Here is a 21,726-nt window from a genome sequence, read left to right on the forward strand (position 1 = left end):
TACTTGTTACGTGAACGCGTTTTTGCATATGTTTTTGCTTGATTCGTTTAATAGAGTCAATGTGGAAATCATTTTCCCATCTCAGATTTTTAGCCAACGTGTTATTTTCAAATGCTTACGCTTATAGTAAACCGTTTAGTGAAGTCAGTGTCGGTTTTATTCTAGTGAATATGTGACTTCAGTTGAACTTTTCTTTTAAGGTACTTTCCTGCCTTATGATCAGCCGTTAGTTATAAACTGAAAATTACAACGGTACACTAACTGTAAGGCACCAGTGTGTTCACTCGGGTATTTAACTTCAAAAAATAAATTGGTTTCTCTTCAATTATGCCTTTGCGTCTCTTGCATATTCACGCACAGGCTCGGCGTCAGACGTTCTCAAATGTTGTGTATATCGATTTGTTCACCCTAAAATTAGACATGGCTCCTTTCACCCCCTTCTAATTGCACATTCCGTGTTTGCAAGGGCGTAAGCACGCCATCTGTTGCAGGTCGCGGAACCTCCAGTGGTAGCGTGGATATTGACGGGCCGCGATTATGTAAGCATTGAGCCGCTGCAGATACGTAAATATTAAGCTTCTAAGGGAACGAGAGATATTGGATGATAAACATCTTTTTATATTAGTCGAGATCATAAGAACAATGAAGTGTATTTCCTTTTGAATTTCTTAGTGGAATATTAACATTCGGTTCCTTTTCTCAGGGATTATTAGTAGCTCCTGGTTTTTCTGGTTTGCAAACAGGACGATATCGTGGTCTTTTTTTGTTTTGTTTTGTTGAATAGTTCTGTATTTCAAACTTATGTACCAACTATTATTTCTCATTTTCATTTCGGAGAACGGGGTTTATTAACAGATGAATTCTAAATGGGGAACTCAGAAATTTACCCCCAGTTGTTGCCTCATCATGTGAAGCCTCTCTTATAGAGTTACCTCGTGGTTCGGTCGTTTCTTTTACTGATTTGCAAAAATGTTCAAGATTAAATTTGGCGTCCGCAAGTTTTTTCTGTTTGTCCGCTTAATAAGAAGTAATTAGATTCGCAATATAGAGGAATCGGCAAGTGAAAGTGCCATTTATGAATATTGCGCGCATGCACAAACACACGCACATATATATAAAACACATACAGTATACATATATGTGTGTATATATATAAATAATCTCCCTTTTTCTCTTTCAAGGACGCCGCAAGATGTTATCCTTCATGTTTTTAGCCATTATTTATTTACCAGTGGAAATTTTCCTCCCTACACCCTGCCCCATAGATATTCAGGGGGTTCATTTGCCGACGGCATGTCTTGTTTTTTTTTGGGGTTGATTCCTGGTACCCACCCAAATATTAACTAGACCCGGCGGTGCTTAATAGCATCGCTGGCTGATTAGGTTTCATTTATTGTGATGCACAGCGACGCCGTTTTTACCTACCGCGGGTGGTGTGCGATAAAAAAGATGACCGCAGTTACTGCCAGACTTTCTTTGATTGCGGAATCAGGCACAAACCTCTTATTCTGAAAATTCCCTCAGGATCTGCCGCCTCACACTGCGCCACTCACGTCTATCTGCCGCGTACTTTGCAGCTCCGGAATAATATGGGTCTTTCTTTCCATCGCCTCTGTTACTCCTTTTAGCCAGCGCTATCTCGGTCTCACTCTCCTGAATTATATCCACGCGAACGTCTCACTATAACACTCCGGCATGCATTTTCATCTTTGCTAGCAATTTTACCTTGTGTTTTCATCTACCATCTTTCAGTTTTTAGTGCTTTTGTCACGTACATTACTCACGGAATGCATCTCGGCGTCTTCAGTTTGTTTATTTCTCTGGCCTTTGTGTTTCGTAACAGCTGTCATCCTAATAAGCAATCCTCCTCTTGATACGCTCTCATAAGAAAAGCAAAAACACTTCGGGAAGCACAACGCTTAAGCATTTTGGCATAATAATCCAAATTTTCTTGTTCTAATTCATATTGTCGTTTTAAGTCACATTCTCCAGTTCAGCTTCTTCTTCTTCTTCTTCTTTCTTCTTCTCCGATGCGTAAGAACCTACACCATGTTGACACGGGGAACAAGGCAAGCAGATGAAGATTCACTCTTCGACAATGCTAAGCTCATTTCCTGCCCCACCTGAAGGAGAGAGAGAGAGAGAGAGAGAGAGAGAGAGAGAGAGAGAGAGAGAGAGAGAGAGAGAGATCGCTAGTTGGGACAATCATTGAAAAGAACCCAGCTGGTGGTTTCTTCCGCCAGCGATGCTTGTGTACCTTTCTACTTCGTCTGCAACTGCTACTGGGTTTGCTGCCCATAGAATTTTGATGGCTGCGCTCGTAACAATGCAGTTTGTTTAGTATGTCATTGCATTTATATATTTATTTGCTTTTTATTTTGTTTGTTCTTCTGAGGCTTTGACTTCGCAAATGGTTTTCGAGGCTGTCTTCTGCTGCAGATCAAAGCTGGCATTTTATAGTTAAGTAAATTTTCTGAATATTTATATTGGTTTTCTGTTCCCGAGTTCACTTTATTCTTTTTTATTCTTCATATTTCTACGACCTGAACTCATATTCGGATACCTATAAAGCCGGTGATACATTATCAAACTTAAAAAATGTTTTTGCACGTCCCCGGTAATTTTGGGTGACTACCACTCTGCATGCATTCGTCTCGGCACCATATTCGCCAAATTTGTCTGGTAGTTCCTTGTAGTTTCCTTGTATTGCCATCAATATAGGAAGTTTTTAAGCTTTCGAAATAATACTTAAGAGAAAAACTATTCGCACGTTTTTAGTCCGGTAACTTAATTTTTCATTATTTGCTGGAGAATCGACTTAGCTCGAGTTACTGATTACCTGCTCCAGATTCTGGTGATTTCTGGAGGAAATTTTAATTGGCTTTCAATAGTCATTTACGTTGTCACGCCAGCACTTTAGAATATTCCTGTCATCCCTTTGCCGTGTGCATTTGATATTTTAGTTTTTAACTGTTCATGAAATATTAGATTAATAGTCCTAAAACCTAATCTTTTGATTTTGGAAAGATGAACGTACCAATGCAGTGATTCCTTCTTGAATGACTCTACAATAATTTACTTGTAGATTGAAGTTTTTAAGGATACCATGTATTTATACCACCCTCGAATACATTTTGAGTTCGGCTGCGATATGGCTTCTATAGTAACATGACATTATCAGATTACTGAGCTGATTTTAAGCTAATCACAGTTGATGTTTTAGCTTTTAACTGATCATAAATTATTGGATTAACAGCCTTAAAACCTAATCTTTAGTTTTGGAAAGATGAACGAACTACTGCGGCGATTTTTCTTGATAGTATATATATATATATATATATACTGTATATATATATATATATATATATATATATATATATATATATATATATATATATATATATATATATATATATATATATATATATATATATATATATATATATATACTCACCCTCGAATACTTGAGATTGAACCCTCCTGGGGTTCATTTGGAGTCGGCTGCACATGGCTTCTATAATAATATGACATCATCAAATTACTCAGCTGGTTTTAAACTAATCCCAGTTGTAAGTTTTAAAATACATATCCATGACTTCAACTTTATCGTCAGTTGCACGGAAATTATGTCTTTAAACATACCGATCTAGTTAGATTATGAAAAGAACTGAAAGGAAATTTTTTTTATTCCCACACATTACCTCAAAGGTGCGGTTCAAACGTAACCTCAGTGGCCTTGAGCGACCAATTCATAATTCACCCTTCAGCTGGAAGGTCTTCATTTTCACAAAATTATTTTCAGGTTAAGGTCATCTGCCCTGGCAACGCTTTAATACTGCAGTTTTCCATCTTTACTGTGTCTTTTTGTTATTGTTATTGTTATTATTATTATTATTATTATTATTATTATTATTATTATTATTTACTTTCATGCCACCCTTAGTGATAACTTTACATCATATGTAATTGTAACAGTTATTGTCATTATCCATATATATACATATATATAAATAAATAAATAAATATATATATACATAATGAATGTATATGGATCTTAGGTTGCAAGATGCCGGCGTTTCTCCGTCCTGTCTGCGCCCCACCACAATTGACCGACTACCATGTTCATGAATGACTGCCAAGGTTAGCGAGGGCACAGTGGATTTTTCATTAAACTATTCTAGATCGGCTCACCCCCAACTTTTCTGTGATTTTGGCCCTTTGTTAATGAGGTTAAGGTTGTTAACCCTGGGACCATTGAGTCCATATTCTCTCTCTCTTCTCCTATATATATATATATATATATATATATATATATATATATATATATATATATATATATATATATATATATATATATATATATATAAAAGATATATATATATATATATGTATACACACACACACACACGCATATTATATATATATATATATATATATATATATATATATATATATATATATATATATATATATATATATATATATATATATATATATTTAACATGTCTCTGTGTTTTTTTATACGATCTTATGTTAGTGCATGTATTTTTACACACTGAAAGGACCTCTAGTACCCATTGTTTCACGTAGCTTCACTTTTTCACCTTTTTATTTTAACCTGAATTTCCATTTTTTCGGTAACGTCTATAAATCACTAGGCTTGTGTTGTTTTTTCACCTTTTATTTAAACTTATCCCGTGACGCACGCGTTAATTAAGGGGTTTAAAAATGTGGACAGTATTTTTGCCGAGTTACAAGGTTTCTTGGAAGTTTTTGGCAGTTTGATCTCACGAGAGATGGATTTTTTTTTTCAAGCAAGAAAACCGTTGACAAAAGTCGCAGTGTATGTTTTGCTTTTAAGACTTTGGGTATTGTAAGTTTGGGGTCCAAAAAATCCGATGAACGTTTTGAGGTCACTTTAATTACATTTTTATTTCTTATCATTTGTGTTCTTCGTCATAACAGCTTCGCTCTATTATATGTTCTCATAGGGGAGTAGTACCGTCACTGTACCTCACGTGCTGCACCGTAACCATTATTAGAGGGTGTTTGCATCGTTCCTTCGGCCCCATAGCAGCACCTACTCTTTTTAGCCTTTTACTTTACTTCCATTCCCGCTTCCTTTCATTCAGTCTTGCTATCCAACCTCTCTATCACTTCTTAGTTCACTCGTAGGGCTTTCTCCCAGCTTTACATTTAGATCTATGTACTTCGTCTCTTTTATTTTTCTGGCTCTCTTTATTTTGCTGTCCAGCCACTCTTACATCCTGAGCGCTGAATGGCGTAAGTTTCCCAGGACTTGGCTTGACAATATATGAATTTCATACCATCGAGTCAAACTCTTTTGTATGTATGTCATTCTGTTATTCATTTGTTCTGATTTACATTTCAGTGAGTTTGGTCCATCGAGTCATTTTCTTTTATGCACCATCCTATTATTCATTTGTTCTGATTTACGTTTCAGTGAGTTTGGTTTCACAAAGAGAACTGTTGTGGACAGCTCAAGGTCCTTTGTTATTTATTTATTTATTTAATTTTTCCAGGTAAGAGCGATAGTTCCCTCTCGCGCAAGATGCCGAAAGGGACCGACGTTGACACGTCGGTATCGCCTTTCACTCCCCGTAGGTGAGAAAGGTAAGTCGCAGCGACACCCGTTAAGCAGCGCCTTTCCGAAAGGTGAGACGGTCATTTCATACTTTAGGCTTCTGGGGAGATCGTTAATACGTCGGACTGTCTCTGCCTTTTTGTGTGTACGGGTTTCTCTCTGTGTACTTATACAGGGGGTATACGTTGGAAAGGCAGTGGGTGTTATTGTATTTTTGTCTTTTATTATTGGTTTATGCATCTATTTGCATATTATATATATACATATATGTATATATATGTATACATATATATGTATAATATATGTATATATATAATACACATATATACACAAATATGTTTATACTGTTTATATGTCTGTGTGTATATATATACGTATAATATATATACATATATATGTATATGTATCATATATAAATGTATAAATTATATATATGTGTATATATATTTCTTTCCTTTTCTTATGTATGTATTTTTTGTTAATCAGTGTTTTGATGAAAAAAAACATTTCTTTCTGTATTTATATTCGTGCGTCCGTTGAAAAAATCTATTAAAATCTTTTCCCGAAACACTTATAATTAGTAAAAAAAAAAAAAAAAAAGTAACATAGACCTTCGGGTTTGTGTATGACTTAATCAAGGTTGATGATTTTGCCAAACAAATGGTAGCCGGGGCGATAAGGATAAGGTATCCGTGACTTAGGGAAAGTGGATCTTTGGGTTGATAGGGTATCTGCAACGCCATAAAAGAGGATCTGTGGGAGCGTCCTCTATCTCGATCGACGACGGCGCGAAACAAACGACCGCCAATAGAAGGCGAGATAACAAATCATCCGTGACACTGAACGAGGGGATCTGTTACGCCAGCGTCTTCTGTTTGACCTTTGAACGAATCCATTGAGTTGCTTTTCTAGCGCTGGAGTTCAGTGTATCCTGTGGATTGCGTTTAAAGGGGTTTCAGAGGATCGGTTAGGGCAGTGTAGAAGTCCCTCTGAACAAGGCTTTTCAAGGGCAGTTGATGTTGGGAGTTTGAAGGAAGCATTGTTGCTCTTGATAAGCGTCATCTCTCTTTCCGTGTGATTTTGTGGTGTTTTTCAGTCACTCCTAAAGCAGTTTTTGGTTGTTTTGGTTAGATGCCATAAATGAAATGCGCATCATGTACGTGTGTAAGTATACCTGATTGTTTATGTTATACTGATATGTGTAACTTAGTTGTTAGTACTTGAAGTGTTCGTAGAAAGTCAGTCTTCTGATTGCCAGTGCAATATCACGCCATATTACATGTAAATGTAACCGATGTTTATTTCTTTTATAACCCGCTTCTCTTTCATTTATTGCATATTGTCATTTACCTGGTTTTTATGAGGATATAGCGTTATGGTCATCGACAGATAGAACCAGATTATAATTGGAACTAGTAATTACAGAAATGTAATTGTACATGCTTTACATGATAAATGGCCATTTTTATCCACGAGACGGAAAAATTGCTTACACAATTTTATACTTTGTCTACTTTTTGGTGTTCACATTTATGAGTATTTTAGAAACAGGTAAGGGAACCCCGACGGCTCTGATGTTCATTTTTCATACACATCTAAAATACGCGACGAACTCTAATGCATGTCAGTTGGCATCAACGTGAGCGAACAGAAAAGTTGTGAAGTGCCTCTAGAGGAGGGTAGAATCTTTTATTTACACATAAAATGTGACTGATTGAAGGTTTAGGTTTGCGTGTAAAGGTTAATGTTGTAAGTATATGTTAATGCACATGATTGAAACTAACGTAAATAAACAAATATGTGTTCACGATTTCCATTAAGAATATGGCCTCTTCCGTCGAAAGGGAATTCTTCAAAGAAAATAAGAAGTAGATTTTCTCCTCTCTCGTGTTAATAAAAACACTCATTGGTTTATCGAATGATCAGGTATCACAGTGGCGGGTCAGTCGATGCTGTAGACGTCAGTTTTGGGAACGGTTTAACTGAATTTTAGAAAATGGAAGTAAATATGTCCTAGAAGCTGGAGGGTTTTTGAATGATTCGGTGTATTGCACAATCACCCTGATTTTAACTGCAAAATCTCTCTCTCTCTCTCTCTCTCTCTCTCTCTCTCTCTCTCTCTCTCTCTCTCTCTCTCTCTTCACACATATAGTACACTCGGTTTAATGAATTCTACAGAAACTGCTAATTTTTTAATATACTAGATTGAGTTTATATAAAATTGATGAAGTTATTGTGCATGTCGCACCAAACTGCGTGCGTCATGCATGATAAAGTCTACGGACCCCACCCATAGAATTTGAGTAGTCTCCTCTTGGTCACACTTTTCACGTCCATAACTAGTTACGGTTCGTGGAGGCGTTAATGGTGTACATTTATACATCCATTCCCCTTCCTGTGTTTTTGTTGATAGTGTCAATATCCATTCGATATTTCCTGTTTCCACGTGTTTTTTTTTTGTTACAATTGGAAACGCTGACACCGCTCAGTACTTCAGATGTTGCGTAACTTGTATTTTTCGAAATTGTAGGATAGTTAAGTGATTTGGGATTAGGCTCTTCATTATTTTATATTAGCTGGTTATTATATGGTGATGTGTGATATATTGGATAGCACTTATATAAATGGTGAAGTCTGTCGATAAGAATTAACTACTGTGCATTTCACTGGAGGGAGAAAGACTTGAGTGTGAACTTTCATGTGTTCTCTCTCTCTCTCTCTCTCTCTCTCTCTCTCTCTCTCTCTCTCTCTCTCTCTCTCTCTCTCTCCAACAGCGGTGATTAGCATATGTACTTAATTGTCTGCAGAGGCCAACAGAGATATGATGTATTTAAAGGAAGGCACCAGTATTGTCCCTCATTTTTCTCGAGAGAGAGAGAGAGAGAGAGAGAGAGAGAGAGAGAGAGAGAGAGAGAGAGAGAGAGAGAGAGAAGCGCACTGTGTTTCTCGTGATAGAATCAACTGTTGCCTTGTATTATGATTCACTGTTGGTAAAGCCCATTGAGACGATTGGCTTTATGGGGACCTCGAATTTATGCATGGCTGAACACAAAGCAGTCGAGACAGACAGACAGACAGACAGACAGTGAAATGGAGAAAAACATTTGTTGGATGAAAATAGCGAATATTTTTATCATAGATATATTTGTTTTGTCTTGTATATGTTGGTATATATCTGTCCTATTTATCTATCAATCTGCCTATATACATGTACAGTATATGTTTATGTGTAATATATACGTATATATATAAATATAGTATATATATTATATGTGTATATATACATACATACATACATGCATACATACACAGACTATCTCATACATATATGTGTGTGTGTGTAGAGAGAGAGAGAGAGATTCACAAATTTTGTCATGAAAAAAATAACCTTGCAGCCAAACTTACCGTAAATCCAAACGAGGCATAGCGAAAGCATCCACATGATGGTGACACCACTGACGAAGGTCAGACGAAACGACTCCTATTCCTTCGTGCGAGTCAGGACGACGCTGTCATTGAAGGAAAATGGGACGTAGGACAATGTCACATCACAGAAACATTTTCTCTTTCTCCTCTCTCACCGTTTCCACAGTCGATCAAGGCGATAAATTTATTATCAGCGAAACACTACAACAAGACGTTATTTCGTATAAAATCGGACGCTGTTTTTGGTCCACTAATTCATTCCAGGCGAAGATTTAAAGTTTGACTTTTTTCCGTTAAATATTTAAGTTCATTAAGGTATCGTAGATCGACGCACAAACGTATCGAGAATTATATTCTACTGAGGGATGAAACTTAAACGTAAGTTGGGAAGTTATTCAAATTGTTTTGGAATAAAGACAAGGTGAAATTTTTTGATGTGCGTGAGCACGTTACGTGGTCGGAGGAACAGCCAGCGCGCACTCCCACTCTCTTCTAGCGCGTTCTCGCTACTGAAATGGACTTGTGTTTATGACCAACTCTTGACTCCGCCAGGATTATACCCGCCAACGCCGCCAGGCGACTCCAACGCCCGGGCTTTCAGCCTGATTCTAACTTGGTTGGCTTATTGTGACGTATAAAATTGATCACTTATTTGTAATTTTTGAAGTTCATGTTACTTCGCAGATACCAAGATTATTTTTCAAAGTCACATTATGTTTTTCCAAGACTTTTTTCGTCTATCACCATTTTGTTTAATATTAAGCAATGTCGTGTCCTGCAGAGGCAGTGTGGTTAACTCTATCTTCTAATGGTGTAATAAGGGATTTTTCGAACTATGGTACTTGTCCTTATTAAGGGATCTGTTGAAGTCAAACACTGTTTGGCGGAGAACAAATTTTTTTATTGCGGTATGTACTGTATAATTATCATACTGAAGATGTGGTATCGTATATTATATCATGATATTATATTCAAAATTTATGTCGTTTCCTCAGTGTGTTTGGCATCCGGACAGGAACACGATAATTCGACTAGGATGAAACAGATCTACTAAAGTCAGTGGAGTTAGAGCTTTTTTAACCCTTTTTTGTGACTGGGACCCCATTTCTTCGTGATGAAACCATTTCATGTTACACTCCCCATACCGATTCAGTAAACGTCTTGCGGGATACCAACTTGAACACAAAACACTGTTTCCGAAAATGTTAACGAGAGATTTTTACTCATCGTAAACTTATAGTCTTTTTTTTTTTATAACTTTTGCGCGCGATTCAAACTTTTTCCCTTCCTCTAGTACAACTTTCAAAATTTCGTAGTCGTCATGCAGAACTCAGTATTCATTATAGCACAGAATTGTTTCGCTTACAAAAATCAAGACAAGATACTTGTTCACAGCGGTTCCTTCCATGTTGTGATTTCTGTCGTGCAGGGTTTTTGGAAACCCTCAAGTCAGCTTCCGTTCGATTTCATTTGTAACTTTTATTTTCTTGTGGTATAGTCAAACCTCCATTCTAACAGGTCAGTCGCATCATGTTCATTCAATTTAAGTTCTGTCGAAACATGGGATTTTTGCTAGATAGTGACCCCCAAGGGTTTTAACCCGGTGTGTATCCATCTTTGCGGCGTGTTATTACAAGCCCGGGGAGATATCCGCATAAAGACAAACAAAAGACTGTAAATATCATAAAGATAATGACCCCCAAGAAATATTAGTCCCAGATAACCATCCCGAAAACCCTTGGGGGTCACTACCTAGGAAAGATCCGAAACATGTTCATCATTTTAAAGTCTTTCTTTGTTTGAATATTATTAAAAGTTAATCTGTCATTGTTGAAATCATGCATACATGCAGTTATTTTTAAATTGAAGGTTTCATGAATATTTGAAATGTTCAGGCAAATGCAACAAGTTTCAGTTCTCATCTCTTTCTTGGATAGCTACTCTCTCTAAAGTAGTTAAAGTCAGACAATAAATGCCAGTGGTAGATAGAGGGAGAGGCAATATATTTCACTGGTAGATAGAGGTAGAATACTTATTACTGGGGAAGGGGGTTGGGTTGTCATAATACTGAACATATGTCAGAGGCAGGTAAATTTATAGACCCATACGTATGAGAACAGTCAAAGTTTAAGAACACACATTTCACAGGGAGGTAAAGTTAGACAACACTTAAGAATACGTTTCAGTGGGAGGTAGATTTAGGCAGCAGTTTATAACAGCTATGAAAATCAAAGTGCCAGTCAATATTTTTATTATATGCGCATTTTTTAAGAGCATCGTGCGCTTGGAATTCTTTTGAAGGGTTTGTATAGGAAAAGCTGGGTGGGTTGTAAATCCAAGGGTTTCAAACTCAGTAAAGGATGGTGAGCGCCTTTCGGCAATAAGTTATTGTTTTATTACTTTTCGAAGACAAATTACCTAAGACGTGCCAGAGAACTTTGTAGGTCAGTTATCTTTGCAGACGACTCGGAATTCTTCTTTGGAAAACGATTACGTTATCGAGGGCGTTTTTGTAGATACTTATCCAAAGGCGTTCTTTTTAGTTTTCTGTAAAAGACGACTGTTGAGATGGCTTTCTCTGCTCGTCTGCACATTTTCTGTCCGTCCTCAATCTTAAAAACTACTGAGGCTAGAGGGCTGCAAATTGGTATGCCGATCATCCATCCTCTAATCATCAAACAGACCAAATTGCAGCCTTCTAGTCTCAGTGGTTCTTATTTTATTTAAGGTGAAAGTTATCCGTGATCGCGCGTCTGGCACAGCTATCGGTGCCAACAACACAGGCCACCACCGGGCCATGGCTGAGAGTTTCAGACAGCATCATACGCTGTACAGAAAACTCGATTGCGCCGAAGAAACTTCGGCGCATTTTTTACATGTTTACATGACGTGAAGATCCAGGGCGTGTTGAATTTTAAACTTGGTCGTCTCCCTAAGGAGGAGAATCTTGACGTCCACAGATTTATTCCAGCGGGTGAGGACAAACGGCCTTCAGAGACAGAGGAATGTTGCTGGTCTTCGGGGACATAGAATGAGAGTTCCAGATTGTACAAGGTGTTTGGGAGGAAATAATGACCTAAATAATTGCCATAAATCAAATTTCTATTCGATTATCTTATATGTTTATGAATTTGAAGAAAAAAATGTCATCGAATTTCATACACACTTAACACATGAAGTCAGCAATTTGTTTAAGAACAAAGAGTCCAAGTTTTAACACGAATCACTCTTTCGTTGTATAAAAGTAACACCTCTAGAAATTACCTGACAACACACCTGTGCCATTATAATTTCCTTGTGCAGTGAGGTGTCATTTTAATCGATAGTGCGCCCACAGTTGTAGTAAATCATGCGTTTCGAAGCTTAGATGATACGTTATCAATTTTGACTTAAACGTTACGGGCACAGGAAGCTAACACATGTACACGAGAAATAGACTAGAAATTACCTGCGATGATATGCACGCAACACTTAGACGACACCTGGCAAATAATTGACTGTTGACTATGACTAGATTAACCGGAATGGAGTTGATTTTTCATTGTTATGTTCTGTGGTAGCTGTATTGGTTTTTAAGGTATTGCCATGTGAAGAAAGGACTCCGTCGAGGCCAACCCCGAACGACTTTCAGGTGATTCTCCAAATCGCTGACCCAACGTAAGACCACCGTGAACCTTGAGCAGGAACCCCCCGAAGAATCCTAACCACCAACCTCTTCCCACCCTCTCCATCAATCTTCACATTCATCTCTTGTTTTCTTAGGAAATCATGGATTTATAAGACTTACTGTCGTGGAACATTTTTGGTCTCAAAAGTGGATTTGACATCCCTGAGCATTTCTCGTAAAAGTCAAATTCATCCTTGTCGCATAAGTCTCAGCAACTTAGTGAAAATGATTACTTATCGAGACGACAGACTGCTTCCCTGTTGCCTCTCAACTGATATTTGTATATCTGGCCTGAAAGAAATGCTGAAATATATGATCAGCTTCTGTTGTATATTGATAGGAGGCAATCGTGTAGTAAAGTAAACTGTCTTGAACTCGATTGGAAGAAAATGTTCAAAGAAAATGAAGGGCAGATGACTTTACAAACCAAAATATGACCGTGACAGATACAAGTACGATGCAGTCAGACAGCAACTAAATTATACAAACATCATAATCCTAGACTTCCTCTCCCAGAAGCACCCTCTTTTGAGGTCTTTTTTTCATTTTAGAACTGAACGAAGCTATAAGCTCCACTAGAAATAAAGCTCCAGGCTTCAGCATAATAACTATAATTCTGCTGGAGCACTTTACAAAAGAAAAAGAAATAATTGTTCAGGAGACTGGACCCATCTGACCCACATGCACCAGGCACAACAGTAATTGACAAAATTACATCTAAAACGTCGATCAGAAACATATAAAAACGTATACCACACCATCACTCTCGAAACAAGACGCATTCTGTCAAGTGCGTTCTTCCAGAGATGTATATGCACGATCAGGATGAAAACTGACAACTTAATAACATGGACGGTCTGGATAGAGCACTAATTAATTTTTCTCTGAATGAGATGGACCTGCAGTGACTTTGGGTGTTTGTGTGTGCGTCATTGTTAAATAAATGTATAGCATAAAAATAGAAACGTCTATGTAAAGCTGTATGATATGCTTGACCATTGAGTCAATGGACATTCTGGCCAATAGAAACGGGAGATTTCCCCAAAGATTTCCCAAATATCCCCTGCCATTTTTCCTTTGTCATTCCCCCTTGCCAATTCTCCCCCCCCCCCACTAGTGTGAGTACCAAGCGGCTTTATTTTTCCCGATGCTTGTTCCAATAATAGGGTATTTAGATAGTTCACAATGATTTTGGTGATGATAGGTAATAGTGTGTGTACCAGGCGGCTTTATTTTACCCAATGCTTGTTCCAATAATAGGGTATTTAGTAGTTCAGAATGATTTTGGCGATGATTGGTAATAGCAGGAGCAAAGGATCATTGGAGCCCTATGATCATTGGAGGAGTATGCCTAGTCCAGGAGTAAAGGATCACTGGAACCCTATGATCATTGGAGGAGTATGCCTAGTCCAGGAGTAAAGGATCACTGGAACCCTATGATCATTGGAGGAGTATGCCTAGTCCAGGAGTAAAGGATCACTGGAACCCGATGATCATTGGAGGAGTGTGCCTCGTCCACAGAGTATAAGATATACATCTTAAATTCATCTTGGAATTCATACAAACGATAAGAGGCGCTCGAAAAGTGGTGTTCGAGGAGCACCTCTATGTGATACAGAAAGATCTCGCCAACGGTGTGGAGATAATGAGTGCGAAAAGATACGACTCAAGGGCGAAAACCAAGGTCAGTGCAAGGCGAAAATGAGAATCCGAGGTGAAGAACTGATGGGGTGTACTAACGAACACACGCATGCACCAGTACCTGGCATGCCTCAGGTGCTGAAGGTGCGGCACCAAATCAAGACGAGGGCAGAGGAAACGTGCAGGAGACCCCCAACAGGTCATAACCCAGAGCATCGTTAACTTATCCCAAAATGCAGCAATTCAGATGGGCCCTGTACGCAATGTGAGACGTTCTATTCGACGACTTCTGCTAGTTAATGATCAACCACAACCGCTCCAGGACGATCGGAGTACTGTTGATCTTCCACCACAATACCGATGTCTTGCGAATGGTGAGGAAGTCGTAGCGAAAGCGGGAATTTTTGTGGTATTCTGTTTAATTGGACTGTTAAATTTGGTTTGTTTTTTATCAAATAAATGGTTATTATTATGTCTGATTTTATTGAAACCTCTAAGAATTGCAGTTAAACACAAATCATTAACAAGTGTAATTAGGTCATAAAGGTATATTAAACCGGGGGGAAATCTACAGGGGGGGAAACCTCTCGGGTGGGAAATGGCCGGGGGGGCGGGATCTAGACCCCTGGACAACTCCCACAGAACAGATAGTGGCCAAGCATTAGCTCCTATTCTCCTTTATGCCTTCTGTCATCCTAACATTTATTCTAAAATCTTGTGGCAAATTGACATGCCACACACAGAATTTCTCTTGAATCGTCTCTGAGGGCTTAAGCCACAAGACTTTCTAATTTTTTAACTACATGCTTTCTCTTTCTGTTATCTTTCACATATGTTTCTATCATCATCTTTCTGTCTCAGTAGTGTAATCCTTCCCTCCCCCACACTCTGTTCCACCCACCCTCTCAATCCAGCCTCAGGAAAGGTTCCTGCTTAGCATCCATTTCTTATTGATCATGGATAGGTGTTTCTGCTCGAAATGTTAAATCAATTTACTATTTGGTCTCTTAGAAAACCATATATACAAGTGCACTGGCTTGTTTTTATACACATTATGGCCTGATGAAGACCATAAGGGAAATTTTTAAAATTTTCATAAACTGGAAGTAGCGGAGACACCAGTCACTTTTGCTAGTAATGTAATGTTTGATACATTGCTTTATAGTTTACCCCACAGACATTATTTCTTATCAGTACAATTTATATTCCACTAGCTGCTTTTCATTTGGGCTGCAACTTGTGACTGTCCACCGCGGGAATGCTACTGAATTAAGGGGTTACATTGTTGTTGTTTTGATATTACTATGAATAGTGTTATGAGGATAATTGTTCATTTTTTCTTGTATTTCACACTGGCCCAAGAGGTTCCGTATTCCGTATTCTTTTGGGGGAAAGTCGACTAAATATACGCAGCCGATGTCTCTGAAGTTACTCGTGATTGGTGGACTTTCACTTAATTATGGCTTTTGCACAAATTATATTTTGACTAGTGTACCTTTACCGTTGAAAATGACGGTAATATAAGAGAGGGTCTTACGGGCAGGCGTCAGACCCTAAGGACGTTACTTATTGTCCCAAAGTTAGGATCAGAGTACCTTCGTTATATTTACACGAGGACCAGCGTTGAGAAGGGGCTGGAAGACGGTCTAATTGTAACTGCGGAGTTCATAACCTGTGGAATATCGTTGTGGCACGAAAAAGTATATGGATGCAATTGCGCTTTGTTATGAAAGAGGTTTTCTTTAGTTTAACTCATTACGTTGCATTATTATCCCGTTTGTACAGCCATACAGTATATTCGTGCGATATTTTTAGGTGCCGGGCGTCCCCGCAGCGTCGAAAATCTGAAGGAACGTTAGTGCCATTCATTCTTTATTATTCTTCTCTCGGCATAATTATATCAATACCATTTGATAGAGTCATTATTTTGCGTCCAGGGCGTGCCTAGTTTCTCGATATTCACGGGGGCGTAGATGGCGATGCCTTCCCAGGCCTCCTTCCTACTCTTGGCGTTGGTCTCCTCCAGAAGGGCTTGAGACCCATTGAACAGTTTGCTGGACATGCCAAGCGTATTGATGACCCCGTTGATTTGCACGTGCTTCACCTGCGCCGCGTGCGCTACCAGTCCCGTTGTATACACGTCCTCCAGCTTAAGAAACGGCACGTAAGGGGCGTACTTCAACAGTAGTCGTGCCGCTGCGCGGCCCACCACGTACGCTGGACCATGGACGAATGGAGGATATTCCTTTTCTGGGTATTCTTCCTGTTTAACGAGAGTAATTCAATCATAGGTCAGTACGTGGAAGGGAGTGGTCACTCCAGGATCAGTTAAGATATGAAAGATATTTGAAATAGTTGGGTAAATATTTTCCAAGTTAAAAGGTAATGTCTAATTTTTTCATGATTGATTAAATTCGTCACCCTGTCATCATTATATGCAAATTCTAGGGTTTTCTGAATAAATAAGATTCATCGAAGAGGAAGAAAAGTGACTCTGTGAAGGACTAAAGGCAAGTACGAGTAAGTGGTGTGTGAGGTGGATGCATCACAGAAAATATGAAACTGAATGAACGGGAAGCCAGTAATGAGAGAGATAAATGCTTGCTTATAATTATGTCCTGAATGTTTGGAATGCCCTGTTAAATATCATGTTCTGTGAACAACAAGAAAGAATGTTATTTAGTCAGGGCCCGAGTGTGCTGGTGAGTAAAGAACTCCTCACCTTTGTTACTCCCCATTTCGAATACCGCATAGGATACGGTTGGGCGTCATACCGCCCGTAGATATAAGCGGTTGCAATATTATCTCCTGGTTGGAGTGTGTCGTTAAGCAGGGGTGTCGTTTTAATCTAAAAAAAAAAAAGTGGATATTAGAAATGTATTCGGTAGAAAAAGTGGTACATTTAAAGTAGAATTTTTCACATTTAAGAGGCATTGTTACATTTGCGAGAAAACAGTTAGATCGACTATGTACGTAGGAGAAAACAGTCAGATCAATTAGGATGACACGTACCGTCGTAACGCTTTGGTTACGTAAACTTAACCGTAAAGTACTGACTTGTTTTCTATTTTCATCTGAACATACTTCATTGCCTGTGTGATTTATGCTGAAGAGGCTCGGTCATCTAAGGAATGTGTTAAATATTGACTGACGCCCCTTTACAAAAACTTTTTTGTATATAAATCCTGATGTGATTTTTTAATTTCACCGTTTGACTGAAAGTAGGAAGCGATTTATATTTATTCCTTGTAGATTATGGTACGGATGAATCTTCAGATGTATAAATGGCTGTTGAATCTTAATTTTCTTTACAACTTAGCAGTAAAGCCATGTTGTCAGCGAACTTTTCTTTTCAATGAACGGTATTCTTGCCTCCCTTGGTCCTATACTTTATTTCCTTTTCACAAAGAACTTTTGGTGGTATCTAGCTACCAGGGTAGGTAGCAACGTTGGTCCACCTGCTTAAATCTCAGGCCACTCGTATTTAGCTCTCAGACTGTTTTTCCCACATAGTTTTGCTGTCATTTTTGTCACTAGTCATATGTGCCTACTATTAGCTGTTTCCCTGAAACAATTATCTCTATAGTGCATCATTTTTTCAAATGTTTTAAATTCACTTTTCAATGAAGATAGATTGAACCTAATCTGGTGAAATCACACAGCCTTGTCTCTCCCAGCCCAGGTTTCATCTCCCTCCATTTATTCTGATCTTCAAATCTCTGTTGATGATTTTTTTTTTTATCCCAATGCAACTTCTCTCTCAATCTAATAGCTCCTCTGTCAACTCAGATTCTTTTTACCAATTTTACTAGCCCGCCAAGTTTCACTCTTATCTAAAGCCTTTTCGTATTCAATACAGCATGCACACTGGTCCTTTTACGCGTCAGGTGGTCTCTTACTGCATTTTCATTAAAATAAGAAAAAAAATAGCAGTTGCTGTATCATTTAATTTTGTGAAAGCAAACTGCTCTCCTTCGACCTGGTAATTCCTCCCATCAACAATCATCATTATAATTTCCGTAAATATTTTGAGGAGATTAGATGTTGCAATAGACCTGTGTTTGCAGCACTCCAAAGTGCCCATTTTTTTTGGGACATTAGTACTTCAGAAAATTATTTTAAAACAGTAAGTATGAAGAACATGGTTTAGTTAATTTTTAAAACCTGGTTGTTTGTAGTTAGGAATTTGTTGACATGTCTGTGGACAATTCAGCATAGATGACTAAGTGCATTACATGCATAGTCTTCAAGTATTTAGTTAATTTTTTAGTACTTTCAAGTTATCCTCATAAGGATTGTTTGCTGTACGTTTTTAATTAAAGCCTTGATTATCATCGTCAGTCATATATTTGTAGGCGTAAGTGTTTGAATTTAATTCACTGTACTACGTGTGTTTTAAGAAATACATGCGCATGACGTAGCCAGTATGTCTAAGTTTGTAATCTCTGTCATTATATAAATTAAATGGGTAGTGGAAAGTAATGATGAAAAATTCATGGGAAATCGTCCATACCTTTAGGCTTCCAAGGAAAATGTAGTGCGTCAGAGTAAAATATCTAAGTTACTCACATGCTTTTAAACGATGAGTGAGTTTTCTTTGATTTCAAAGAAAACGTATTTATCTCTGAATGGGGAATTACATTAAACGGGCGTTCAACCAACATTGATCGAATATTTATTTTTGTTTTTTCGTTTTTTATCTTTAACTAATTAATTCACTTAAGATAACCTAGTTATAAGTTTTAATTTATCTGTGCTGATGTTTTCGTCGTATATAAGTATACTATATGCTGAAATATCTACTAGGAAGTTCTAGGAGAGAAACGGCATGTTTAATATGCGCGGGAGAATGCTTCTTTTTCGACCGCTGAAAAATATGCAAAACTGAAACACATCCGTACATGCAAGATGATATTTAAAAAATACTTAGGGGAAACAGGTGACCATTGTAAGTGAAAAAGAATAAGTATGCTCGTACTTGTTATTTTTTGAATTAGGAGCTCGTAAAGAAAAATCTTTGGCTTCATTTGAATATTTGATTGTATCCAAATTAGAATTGGTATCAGAATACTCGTTGTATATGGAATGGAAAATTGATGAGAAAGAAGTGTTTATTCACAAAATATGTAGTTAGTTTGTTCAGTATAATCACAGTTAACCAAGAAATGAGCTAGACTGAAAAAAGTTTTTTTGAATTCCAAGAGAAAAAACTTTATATTTTATTCTCTACAACTCCCGTTATGAAAATAGGCCTATATAATGCATATATAAAGTCAACTGCAATATGTGTAGGCCAAAAAAACCCGTAGAAAATGAAAAACAAAATAAATTTCAAGAATAAAACTCACCGCTGGAACAGGAGGCGTTTTCATCTGTTCTTCGAAGAAGTTTTTCAAGTGGAAAGGATTTACCATGACGTCATCGTCTATTTTGGCAATGAACGGTACCTGAGGACACCGGTCCACCACCCACTTCAACCACGACATCGTCTTATAGGTCAGATTACTGTTGGAAATACTCAGTATTTTTTCAATGTTTTTTTTTATTTTTAATATTGTTATCCATTTACTGCAAAGTTTGGTGGAATTGTTAACCTAATGCCCTTAAGATGCTCAGGCTCGGAGAAACATGTAAGAGAAAGGAGGAACAAAAAGTTACTTTTACAAGAATTGAACAATATTTGGTGAGCATATCTTGCAATAGACAAATTTTAAGCAGTAGGTTTAATGCAACTGGCAGAAAAAAGACCAGAAAATGATGTACTCAGAAATTATTAAATGTATTCACCGCAACTCTTGGGGATCAAGTGTTCTTGTCGGCGTTAACAAACAAAGGGATGGGACGTCAACGAGCAAACCTTCAAAGTAATGTGACGTCAACGAACGAAGGAATGGGACGGTGACGAACAAAGGAATGGAAGGAATGGGACGTCAACGAACAAGGGGATGGAAGGAATGGGACGTCAACGAACGAAGGAATGTGACTTGAACGAACGAAAGAATGGGACGTCAACAAACAAAGAAGTGAAAAGTTAATGAATGTCCCCTTCCTTCGTTTACTTCCCATTCCTACGTTAATAAACAAAGGATTGGGACGTAAACGAAAGAAGGAATAAAACGTTGACGAGCAAAGGAAGGGAACGTTAACGAACGAAGGAATAGAACGTTAACAAGCGCAGGAAGGGAATGTTAACGAGCAAAGAAATGGAACGTTAATGAACAAAGTAATGGAACGTTATCGAAGACAGGAATGGGACGTTAACGAACAAAGGAATGGGACCTCAACGAACAAGGGAATGGGATGTTAACTAGCAAGGGAATGGGACGTAAATGAACAAAGGAATGGGACGTCAGTAAAAAAAAGGAATAGGACATCAACGAATAAAGGAATGGGACGTCAACGAACACAGGAATAGAACATCAACGACCAAAGGAATAGGACATCAACGAACAAATGAATGGGACATCAACAAACAAAGGAATGGGACATCAACGAACAAAGGAATGGGGCATCAACGAACAAAGGGGGACGTCGACGAACACAGGAATGGGACGTCAACGAACAAAGGAATGGGACATCAACGAACAAAGGAATGGGACATCAGCGAACAAAAGAATGGGACATCAACGAACAAAGGAATTGGACATCAGTGAACAAAAGAATGGGACATCATCGAACAAAGGAATGGGACATCAGCGAACAAAAGAATGGGACATCAACGAACAAAGGAATTGGACGTCGATGAACACAGGAATGGAATGTTAATGAACAAAGGAATGGGACGTCAACGAACAAAAGAATGGGACATCAACGAACAAAGGAATGGGACGTCAACGAACAAAAGAATGGGACATCAACGAACAAAGGAATGGGACGTCAGCGAACAAAAGATTGGGACGTCAGCGAATAAAGGAATGGGACGTCAACGAACAAAGGAATGGGACGTCAACAAACAAAGGAATGGGATGTCAACAAACGAAGAAATGAGACGTCAACGAACAAAGGAATGAGACATCAACGAACAAAGGAATGGGACATCAACGAACAAAGGAATGAGACATCAACGAACAAAGGAATGGGACATCAACGAACAAAGGAATGAGACATCAACGAACAAAGGAATGGGACGTCAACGAACAAAGGAATGAGACATCAACGAACAAAGGAATGGGACGTCAACGAACAAAGGAATGAGACATCAACGAACAAAGGAATGAGACATCAACGAACAAAGGAATGGGACGTCAACGAACAAAGGAATGAGACATCAACGAACAAAGGAATGGGACATCAACGAACAAAGGGATAGGACGTCAACGAACAAAGGGATAGGACGTCAACGAACAGATGAATGGGATGTCAACGAACAAAGGAGTGGGAAGTCAAC

The 21,726-nt window shown here is 38.2% G+C and overlaps 3 protein-coding genes across 12 annotated transcripts in view; 1 reads left to right on the forward strand and 2 right to left on the reverse strand.

The window, feature by feature from the left end:
• The window catches only part of LOC136840169 (protein amalgam-like), a 186,054-nt gene extending 176,512 nt beyond the window's left edge, over positions 1-9,542 (reverse strand). For all 7 annotated transcript variants that reach the window (XM_067106630.1, XM_067106634.1, XM_067106628.1 and 4 more), the window contains exon 1: positions 9,011-9,542. In XM_067106630.1, coding sequence (XP_066962731.1) covers positions 9,011-9,047 — 37 coding nt within the window. In that variant the 5' untranslated portion in view covers positions 9,048-9,542. The remainder of the gene's footprint in view (positions 1-9,010) is intronic.
• Positions 1-21,726, forward strand: part of LOC136840170 (afadin- and alpha-actinin-binding protein B-like) — a 422,145-nt gene that overhangs the window by 156,435 nt on the left and 243,984 nt on the right. The window lies entirely within an intron of this gene.
• LOC136840165 (uncharacterized) overlaps positions 16,199-21,726 on the reverse strand; it is a 26,092-nt gene continuing 20,564 nt past the window's right edge. For 2 of the 3 annotated variants that reach the window (XM_067106619.1, XM_067106618.1), the window contains exons 6-8: positions 19,688-19,844; positions 17,062-17,187; positions 16,199-16,602 (exon numbers count right to left, since the gene is read on the reverse strand). In XM_067106619.1, the coding sequence (XP_066962720.1) occupies positions 16,240-16,602; positions 17,062-17,187; positions 19,688-19,844 (646 nt within the window). In that variant the 3' untranslated portion in view covers positions 16,199-16,239. The remainder of the gene's footprint in view (positions 16,603-17,061; positions 17,188-19,687; positions 19,845-21,726) is intronic. The other variant, XM_067106620.1, reaches the window with a different exon arrangement.

This window comes from Macrobrachium rosenbergii, chromosome 7 (assembly GCF_040412425.1).
Source record: "Macrobrachium rosenbergii isolate ZJJX-2024 chromosome 7, ASM4041242v1, whole genome shotgun sequence".
Classification (NCBI taxonomy): Eukaryota; Metazoa; Arthropoda; class Malacostraca; order Decapoda; family Palaemonidae; genus Macrobrachium; species Macrobrachium rosenbergii.